General features: G+C 33.9%; 2 protein-coding genes across 7 annotated transcripts in view; both read left to right on the plus strand.

Annotated features, from left to right (window-relative positions):
- Positions 1–11,029, plus strand: part of LOC141349150 (uncharacterized) — a 99,331-nt gene that overhangs the window by 82,096 nt on the left and 6,206 nt on the right. The gene's annotated exons all lie outside the window — the stretch shown is intronic.
- Positions 496–11,029, plus strand: part of LOC129452109 (uncharacterized) — a 32,047-nt gene continuing 21,513 nt past the window's right edge. For 2 of the 6 annotated variants that reach the window (XM_073859491.1, XM_073859493.1), the window contains exons 1-2: positions 3,479–3,605; positions 5,845–6,078. In XM_073859491.1, the coding sequence (XP_073715592.1) occupies positions 6,003–6,078 (76 nt within the window). In that variant the 5' untranslated portion in view covers positions 3,479–3,605; positions 5,845–6,002. Of the gene's footprint in view, positions 717–1,050; positions 1,207–1,438; positions 3,403–3,478; positions 3,606–5,844; positions 6,079–6,640; positions 8,707–11,029 lie in introns of those variants that run through there. The other 4 variants (XR_012360112.1, XR_012360110.1, XR_012360111.1 and 1 more) reach the window with 4 other exon arrangements.

Genomic DNA, 11,029 nt, shown 5'->3' on the forward strand with positions numbered 1-11,029 from the left:
ATTACTAAATTGTTGAAAAAATGTCTGTATAAAGCACATTATAACAATGTAGTGTATTTTTAACTGTATAGGATACAAGAGAAATATACTTTAGGCTTCATGCAGTCTCCCTGCACTAGATATCTTTACATAATTTTTCTGTATATGGTCATTGCCTGAGTTATTTATTCGTGAATCAGTCTACTCTAGTCATGATGTTTGTTTGTTTCTGTGTGCAGCCAGCAAACAATCCAAAATAATAAAAGATACGACTTTATAATATTTATTTTGTCATCACTTGCAATTCAGACTATAAGTTATTAATAAGTTGCCGTGTAATTTATTGGTCTATTATGTATTGTAATGTATGATATTTAATCTTTAATATATTTATTTTTTCACCACACTCACGTTTTGTGCATTTTTTAGAAAGTTTATTTTTTAATGCGTTTGACGATTTTGGATTATTTAAACTTAAAGGGACTTTTATTTTGCCTCTCACAGCCTGCCTAGTGGTGACGTAATTCGTTCTGCGCTGCGGATCAGTAGGATAGGGGAAACGAGTTTGTGCGGTGAATCAAATTATAAACAAACGATTTATTTGTTTTAAAATGTCACAAAAGCTATTTTAAATAATACTGGAATATTGCAATACTTTATTTTAAACTACTAAGAGTTGTTTAACAAGGGCTAACGTTTATGCAAGCCAAGGCGAAGAGTTTTACTTTTCGATTCAGGTATGATGATTTTTATTATCTGTTGATGCGTTTTTAAGGAAATGTTTTGGAGAAAGTACCGTTCTTCTTTTCCATGCTGATCTTTTCAATAGCAGATTTTCTGATGGGTAAAAGCTATTATGCAAACAATTTGCAGGGTTTCACCATTTTAAGTCCACATAATATACTTAATAATTTGCATGTATAAAAGCCTGGAAAACATTTCCATACGATACCAAGATTTGAAAAATCAAAAGAAGAGTATCTGTTTTAGACGACACAGTAAACAGTGTCACGCATGCTATTACATTGAAGATTCTGTCATTGTTTACCCTTTATGTTTATTTGATCATAGTTCATCTATAAATACTGTGTGAAGTCGTCAAACAAGCAGCTGCTGTCACAACACATTCAACTACTCTACTATTCTGATCCACTGTTGTAATGATGGAGTGTGTTAAAGAAGAGACTGATCCTGAATCATTCACAATAACACCTGAAGAACAGAGAGGTTTGTGTCTAATCTTCTATATATATATGATGTAAACTGTAAACTTTTATTTTGCAAAAAATAGTGGCAATTAATCGTTATGCAGCCCTACATTTTATGTTATTGAAAACATCATAATTTGGTTTTAATAAATTAGCAAACACAAACATTTTATTTTATATTCTTATATTAAATTAGGGTTTAATTGTTAATCATTTTTTATATGTTAATAATGTTACTATGTTCATTTTAGAGCTCATGGCAGTAAAAGAGAAAGGTGAAGAACACAATGAAGTGAAGGATGAACATCAACACAACAGTTTCATAATTGATGAAAATTCTTTCAGCATCTCACAAAGTGATGAGAAATCAACTCAAGAAGAAAGAGTTAAAGCCAAAAAATCTTTTGGTTGCAGTTTTTGTGGTAAGACTTTCTCACACAAAGGTCACCTTAAGCATCACTTACCGCTTCACACCGGTGAGAGGCCTTACGCATGCTCCCAGTGTGAGAAAACTTTTATCCAAAAAGGTCACTTTAGATATCACATGATGAGTCACAAAGGTGAGAGGCCCTTTGGGTGCATTTTGTGTGATAAGCGTTTTTTAACTAAAGCAATTCTTAATAATCACCTGAAGACTCATACAGGAGTGAGACCGTACGTCTGTCCTCAGTGTGATAAGAGTTTCCAATTAAAAGCACATCTGGAAGGTCACATACGTGTTCATACAGGTGAGAAGCCTTACTCGTGCCATCTGTGTGATAAGAGTTTCACACATTCACAAAGTCTCAAACTTCATCTGCTGTTTCACTCCAGCGAAAGGCCGTTTAGCTGCGATCAGTGCGATAAAAAGTTTATTTCAGCAGCTCTGTTAAAGAGACACCTAAAGTCTCATACATTGTAAAAGTTTATGTGTGCACCTTTCTAGGACTTAAAAAAGCTGGAGCAGCACTAAAAGACCCATACTGGAGAAAACCCAAAAATTGCTCACATTTTGGAAAGAGTTGAGAAAGGTATATAACATGAAAAACTGCATATTGGAAAGAAACCGTGCACTGCCATTGAATTACTCCAATAAATATCAAAAAATGTTTGTATTACTTGTTAAAGCTGCAATCTGTATCTTTTGCCTCTCTATCGCCATCTCTGTTTGAATTGTAAAATTGCAACTTACATTTTATGTGAAATCTGACTCAACAAACGCATTAATCATTATTATAAGCAGCCTGTTTTTAATTAGGGTAATATGAGGACACATTTTTAACGCTGATTGTTTATGTGCTTGCTCAATAACTGATTTTGTTTATTTTTACACCAAAAAAATTACGTATTGCAGCATTACATAATCTTAACAAGTCTATGGATGTGTCTCAGTCAGTTTTGTAGTTCCCTATGTCGTAAATCAGTGGGTACACAGGTTCGGGGGCTGGTAAGGACCCTTGCTCATTTCCCCCTAGAGTGCCTTAGGGATGAGGTATTTTTGTAGGCCAACCCAGAAGTTGGCGGGACACTGTTTCCCTTTGAGAAAAAAACATTCATTTTTCCCATAGACTTTTGGATTATCGCAAAAATAGCTTGCATGTTTTGTCTAAATTAATCTTCAAAGATAAACACAACTTTTATGAATTTTAAAGTCTAACTGCAATGCATTTTCTAGAAATAAAAAAAATATAATTTACTAAAAAATTGCATAAAAGTTGTGCTAATCTATGAAGATTATCTTGTTGGACAAAATGTGCAAGTGTTATAAACTTTTCTTAGACTTGGAGCTGATTTTTTGCAATAATCCAAAAGTCTATAGGGATTTTTTAGCAAGGGAACCAGTGTCCCGCTAACTTCCAGGGTTGGCCTACAAAAGTGCATCCTCCCTGCAGCACTCAATTCTCAACTCTACACTTTTTTACCTTTAACATTGCTTACAATACTATTAAAAATAACTCTTATGCTATTTATGTCTGGTTTCAATATTATTTATTTAAAAGTGAATTCATACACTTCACTTTAATATATTTCACTTTTGCTTGCTAGTTTGTTAGTAAACAAACTCATACTTTGCATAAAGTTTAATTTCTTTATTTAAACTTTTTATATATAAATATTTGAAGTGTCTGTTGTAAAGCTTGATTAAGATGTATTGTCAATCATTGGTTGATTCAGCATTGTAATTGTTTGGAAAATGTGGGATATTTAACATTAAATATATTTGTTTTATCTATAATTTGACGCCTTGTGTGTTTTTTGTGGATGATAGTTATTATTTCCATGTATTTCATGGTTCTGGACATAGATTAAATAAAGGGACTTTTATTTTGCTTCTCGGAGAATGTCGTGTGATGACGTCATACGGAGTGCGCCGCATCTCGACTGTCGGCTAAAGGAAAAGAACTGGCGGTTAAAGGAAAATTGAGGTGTTTGTGTGAGGTAAATATAGCACAAAATACAGATACAAAATAGGTTTTAATTTTACAAGTTTAAATAATATTATTGCCATATTTAATGTGAAGTACTCAGTTTTTCGCTGAGAGGAACAAAGATATTTACTTGTCAAACCATTCATAAATGTATGTATCTTTAATCTGTTTATAAATTTTACATGGTGTTTATGATTTTTTTTTAAATGTTCATGTTCCTCTTTTCAACAGCAGATGTGGAATTGCTAATGAAAATTAATATGGTCATTATAACTTGCTTGGACTTTGGTTTTTTCATATGTTTGGAAAAATGAAAATACAATGATTTGTATTATGTTACAATTTTAGTAACGAGTAGAAAATGCTATTTCAATTACATTGATGCAGTACGTTCAGATTATATCTAGTTAAAGAACTACGGTAGTTTGCCACAAATGAAGATTCTGTTTTTGTTTACACACTCATATTGTTTTCTTGATTTAAGACATTTTGAGCTCTTTTAGTTTTATGTTTGAGCATCTTTTAGTTGTATGCCTGCCCTGTCCTGTTAAAAAGGGTGACACCAATTAATTATTAGGAATGGTTTCCTAGCCCAGACTAAAATGCATGTTTAAGTAAGGGATAATGTAGAGGCAGCCGGTAGTTATTGGGAAATAAGCCCCGACAGTGTGATCGGGACCCAACGCGAAGCGGAGGGTCTTGTATCGCGCTGAAGGGGCTTGTTTCCCAGTGGCTGCCGGCTGCCTCTACATTATCCCGCTTATTACACGGCTACTTGCCACATAAGAAAAAAAAACTGGACATGTATATGAATTTGAAACATTTTATTGGCATATTTGTTTTAAATTAACATTTTTATCCTTCCGCGAAACTTTGCACAGATGCATAAAATGATCGTAATACCTTATAAAGATCCTCTGCTTCATACTTGTCTCCATTTTTTCTCTTTGAGAAGTTTTAATCCCCATTCTGTATTTTTTTTGTTTGTGTGCTTCGTAGCTGTCATGCTCTATTTTGTCAAGTTCAGTCCCAGCAAGCTGTCCGCGTCCCGTCGTGGCCGTCGAGTGTTCGTCACAAGATGGCGCCACACAGACAGTAATCTTTATTGATCTTTTTTGGCGCGGAGCGATATAACTCGTGCAAGTAGTCCGGCTATGCGTTATTATTTTGGAGCGGTTATTATTCGAAAAGAACGAACCTGCAAATGTCTCAACTGACCAATCAGAATCAAGCATTCCAGAGAGCCGTGTAATAAGCAGTTTTAACAAAAACTTTGCACTGACATGTCTTATATGATATAGGGGCAGTTTCCTGGACAGGGATTAAATAAATGTAAGAGCTGTCCAAACTGAAAACAACTCGCAGTGCTCTTTGTTTTGCCTCAATGCACACAAGTAATTTTTTTAGTAAGGCATGATAGTTAAAACTAGTTATATTTCCTAATTAAACTAAGGCCTTAGCTAACCCCTGTCCGGGAAACTACACCCTAACCCTCTAAGTTCACTAAACAATAGGGATGCACCGAAATGAAAATTCTTTGCCGAAACCAAAAAAGAGGAAACCAAGGCCGAAAACCAGAACACCGAAAGAAATTATTATGCCAATTATTAGTACCCTTGCATTTATGGCCATCAACTTTACTAGGGGTGTGACGGATCTCATTACAGTTTTTGAGGCATGGATCAGATTATTTTTCAGATCAACAAAAAGGGGGTGGGAAAAATCTAAGAACAAATAAAGAAATGGCAAATATTCATAAAAAAGAACAAAGGTCTGAAATTAGCATTAGTTACAGAAATCAAATTAAATTAATCATAACACTGTGTTTATTGTATAAATTAAATATAATTATTATTCTTTTTAGAGCTACAAAAGTGATTTTCTCTTTGTCTTTGGTTGTTTGATTAACATTAATGACACAGCTTTAAGTAGGTTAATTTAATTTAATTTAATTTACTGTCTCTTTAAGACCAAATAAGCACAGACTGGTTTCTGACTGTAATCTATACATACACTTAAGGCATAAACAAATGTTTTTATTAGAAAAAGAATACTGTGAAGATCATTTTGTTTGTATGTGCCCTGTCAATAACAGAAAGATTTTATGTTCGTTTGCTTTTTAAAACGCGTCTCTTCGTGTGTGCATTATTGAGTGCCCTTGAACGCGCACACAAATCCCAAACAGCGCAGCATAAACAGTTGCTTTATTCGCCAAATGTATGTTAATGTTGGTCTGTTTATTTTCACAGGTCTGTTAATGTAGATGCTGAAGAAACGATCTTAAATGAGACAATCTTCAGTGAAGTCACTATCACACCAGTTCATCTATAAATACTGTGAAGAAGTCAAACAAGCAGCTGCTGTCACAACACATTCAACTACTCTACTATTCTGATCCACTGTTGTAATGATGGAGTGTGTTAAAGAGGAGACTGATCCTGAATCATTCGCTATAACACCTCAACATACTCAACAACAAACAGGTTTGTGTCTAATCTTCATTAATCATTAATCACTGCTGAGGATCATATATATATATAAATTATATAGAAATGTATATGCACATCTAAATATTTCTTACACAATATAAACACACATATATAGACCGGTTCAAATGATGTAAGCGGCACTGGTCCAGAAACACTTCCTGTTACAGTTTGTGACAGTTATTTTTTTATTTCACATATATTATTATCTTTAAGATGTTTGTTTAACTTCAGTTAATTCAGGTTTATATGTTCTGTTAGTTTATTTTATCCCAACGTTTATCTAGTGTTAAAAAACGGAAACAGGAAGTGCTTCTGGACCAGTGTTATTTACATGTTTTGAAATGGTCTATATGATGTAAACTGTGAACTTTTATTCTGCAAACAGTTAGTTGCAATTAATCGTTATGCAGCCCTACATTTTATGTTATTGAAAACATCATAATTTGGTTGAATAAACCAGCAAACACAAACATTTTATTTTATATTCTTATATTAAATTAGGGTTTAATTGTTAATAATTTTTTATATGTTAATAATGTTACTATGTTCATTTTAGAGCTCATGGCAGTAAAAGAGGAAGGTGAAGAACACAATGAAGTGAAGGATGAACATCAACACAACAGTTTCATAACTGATGAAAATTCTTTCAGCATCTCACAAAGTGATGAGAAATCAACTGAAGAAAGAGTTAAAGCCAAAAAATCTTTTGGTTGCAGTTTTTGTGATAAGACTTTCTCACACAAAGGTCACCTTAAGCATCACTTACCGCTTCACACCGGTGAGAGGCCTTACGCATGCTCCCAGTGTGAGAAAACTTTTATCCAAAAAGGTCACTTTAGATATCACATGATGAGTCACAAAGGTGAGAGGCCCTTTGGGTGCGTTCTGTGTGATAAGCGTTTTTTAACTAAAGCAATTCTTAATAATCACCTGAAGACTCATACAGGAGTGAGACCGTACATCTGTCCTCAGTGTGATAAGAGTTTCCAATTAAAAGCACATCTGGAAGGTCACATACGTGTTCACACTGGAGAAAAACCTTTCAGGTGCCCTCAGTGTGATGCAAGTTTTTCACAACGAGCACCTCTTAAGAACCACATAAGAATTCATACTGGTGAGAAGCCTTACTCGTGCCATCTGTGTGATAAGAGTTTCGCACATGCACAAAGTCTCAAACTTCATCTGCAGTTTCACTCCAGCGAAAGGCCGTTTAGCTGCGATCAGTGCGATAAAAAGTTTATTTCAGCAGCTCTGTTAAAGAGACACCTAAAGTCTCATACATTGTAAAAGTTTATGTGTGCACCTTTCTAGGACTCAAAAAAGCTGGAGCAGCACTAAAAGACCCACACTGGAGAAAACCCAAAAATTGCTCACATTTTGGAAAGAGTTGAGAAAGGTATATAACATGAAAAACTGCATACTGGAGAGAAACCGTGCACTGCCATTGAATTACTCCAATAAATATCAAATTTTTTGTATTACTTGTTAAAGCTGCAATCTGTAACTTTTGCCTCTCTATCGCCATCTCTGTTTGAATTGTAAAATTGCAGGTTACTTTATGTACCTTTATTTACATGTATTTAAAAGCAACTTACATTTTATGTGAAATCTGACTCAACAAACGTATTAATCATTATTATAAGCAGCCTGTTTTTAATTAGGGTAATATGAGGACACAGTTTTGAACGCTGATTGTTTATGTGCTTGCTCAATAACTAATTTTTTTTTTCACAAAAAAGTTATGTATTGCAGCATTACATAATCTTAACAAGTCTATGGATTTGTCTCAGTCAGTTTAGTTCCCCATGCCGTAAATCAGTATATTGGGTACACAGGTTCGGGGCTGGTAAGGACCCTTGATCATTTCCCCCTATAGAGTGTCGCAGGGATGACATATTTTTGTAGGCTAACCCAAAAGTTAGCTGGACACTGGTTCCCTTTGAGAAAAAAAAACATTCATTTTCCCATAGACTTTTGGATTATCGCAAAAAAACAACTTGCATGTTTTATCTAAATTAATCTTTGAAGATGAACACAACTTTTATGAATTTTAAAGTCTAAATGCAATGCATTTACTAGAAATAAAAAAATAATAATTTACTAAAAAAAAAAGTGCTAATATATGAAGATTATCTTGTTGGACAAAATGTGCAGGTGTGATAAACTTTTGTTAAACTTAGAGCTGATATTTGCGATAATCCAATAGTCTAAAGGGATTTTTTTTAGCCAGGGAACCAGCGTCCCGCTAACTTCCAGGGTTACAAAAATGCATCATCCGGCACTCTATTCTCAACTCTACACTTTTTTAACTTTAACATTGCTTACATTATTATTAAAAATAACTCTTATTCTATTTATGTCTGGTTTCATTACTATTTATTTAAAATTGAATTATACACTTCACTTTAATATATTTCACTTTTGCTTGCTAGTTTGTTAGTAAACAAACTCATACTTTGCATAAAGTTTAATTTCTTTATTTAAACTTTTTATATATAAATATTTGAAGTGTCTGTTGTAAAGCTTGATTAAGATGTATTGTCAATCATTGGTTGATTCAGCATTGTAATTGTTTGGAAAATGTGGGATATTTAACATTAAATATATTTGTTTTAACTATAATTTGACGCCTTGTGTGTTTTTTGTGGATGATAGTTATTATTTCCATGTATTTCATGTTTTTTTTTTTTTTTTTTATTGAATACAAAATCAACATACAACAAAATGGCATAAACAACAGTATTTGTCTTGTAGGCGAGGTGGGCTCAAAATAAATAAATCAAAAAACACAGTAATACAAAAAAAAAATTAATACAAATAAATGAAAAAAAAAAATAAAACCTTAAAACAGGATATATAATATAAACAGATTATACAATTTAATTGCAGTTCGTTTTTCCATTTTTGAGAGGGAATCTAAGAAGTACTGTATTTCATTTCTAAATATAACAAACAAGGGAGGTGATTTCAAGAATCTACATTTATGTTTCTGGACATAGATTAAATAAAGGGACTTTTATTTTGCTTCTCGGAGAATATCGTGTGATGACGTCATACGGAGTGCGCCGCATCTCGCCGCCTGTCGGTTGAAGGAAAAGAACTGTCGGTAAAAGGAGGATTGAGGTGTTTTTGAGTGTGAGGTAAATACAGATACAACATAGAGTTTAATTTTACAAGTTTAAATAATATTATTGCCATATTTAATGTGAAGTACTCAGTTTTTCTCTGAGAGGAACAAAGATATTTACTTGTCAAACCATTCATAAATGTATGTATCTTTAATCTGTTTATAAATTTTACATGAAGTGCTTTTGATTTTATTTTTTAATGTTCATGTTCCTCTTTTCAACAGTAGATGTGGAATTGCTAATGAAAATTAATATGGTCATTATAACTTGCTTGGACTTTGGTTTTCCATTTGCTTATACTAATGAAAATGCAAATGATTTGTATTATGTCACAATTTTACTAACGAGTAGAAATGCTATTTCAATTACATTGATGCAATACTTTACTAAGGGTGTGACGGATCTAATTACAGTTTTTGAGGCACGGATCAGATTATTTTTCGGATCAGCAAAAAGGTGGTGGGAAAAATCTAATAACAAATAAAGGAATTGCAAATATTCATAAAAAAGAACAAAGTGGCACATTAAGTAAGGTCTGAAATTAGCATTAGCTACAGAAATCGAATTAAGTGAATCATAACACTGTCTTTATTGTATAAATTAAATATAATTATTATTCTTTTAAGAGCTACGAAAGTGATTTTCTCTTTGGTTGTTTGATTAACATTAATGACACAGCTTTAAGTAGGTTAATTTAGGTTACTGTCTCTTTAAGTAAGGGATAATGTAGAGGCAGCCGGTAGTTATTGGGAAATAAGCCCCGACAGTGTGATCAGGACCCGACGCGAAGCGGAGGGTCTTGTATCACACTGAAGGGGCTTATTTCCCAATAACTACCGGCTGCCTCTACATTATCCCGCTTATTACACGGCTACTTGCCACATAAGAAAAAAAACTGGACATGAATATGAATTTGAAACATTTTATTGGCATATTTGTTTTAAATTAACATCTTTATCCTTCCGCGAAACTTTGCACAGATGCATAAAATGATCGTAATACCTTATAAAGATCCTCTGCTTCATACTTGTCTCCATTTTTTCTCTTTGAGAAGTTTTAATCCCCATTCTGTATTTTTTTGTTTGTGTGCTTCGTAGCTGTCATGCTCTATTTTGTCAAGTTCAGTCTCAGTAAGCTGTCTGTCTCTTGTCGTGGTTGTCGAGTGTTTGTCACAAGATGGCGCCACACAGACAGTAATCTTTATTGATCTTTATTGGCGCGGAGCGATATAACTCGTGCAAGTAGTCCGGCTATGCGTTATTATTTTGGAGCGGTTATTATTCGAAAAGAACGAACCTGCAAATGTCTCAACTGACCAATCAGAATCAAGCATTCCAGAGAGCCGTGTAATAAGACCAAATAAGCACAGACTGGTTTCTGACTGTAATACATACACTTAAGACATAAACAAATGTTTTTATTAGAAAAAGAATACTGTGGATATAATTTTGTTTGTATGTGCCCTGTCAATAACAGAAAGATTTTATGTTCGCTTGCTTTTTAAAACGCGTCTCTTCGTGTTTGCATTATTGAGTGCCCTAAAGCCCGGGATACACTGCACGATTATTGGCTGTCCCAGACGAAAGATTGCCATCGTGAAACAATCGTCGCGATTTCTGTGATCGTGGCTCTTCATCGGTGGTCATATGTCGTACAATGAGAGAGGTTCAAAGACGGCCGTTTTACCGGTCTTGCGTCCAAAGATAGCCTACGATAGTTTTCTGACAGTGTCAGAAATTCGGCATGAGATCACCACACAGTGTGTTTGCTGCTACGACCTGCGCGCCGGTATTTGTGTACCACGAGCGCATGCTGGT

The sequence above is a fragment of the Misgurnus anguillicaudatus genome, chromosome 21 (assembly GCF_027580225.2).
Source record: "Misgurnus anguillicaudatus chromosome 21, ASM2758022v2, whole genome shotgun sequence".
Classification (NCBI taxonomy): Eukaryota; Metazoa; Chordata; class Actinopteri; order Cypriniformes; family Cobitidae; genus Misgurnus; species Misgurnus anguillicaudatus.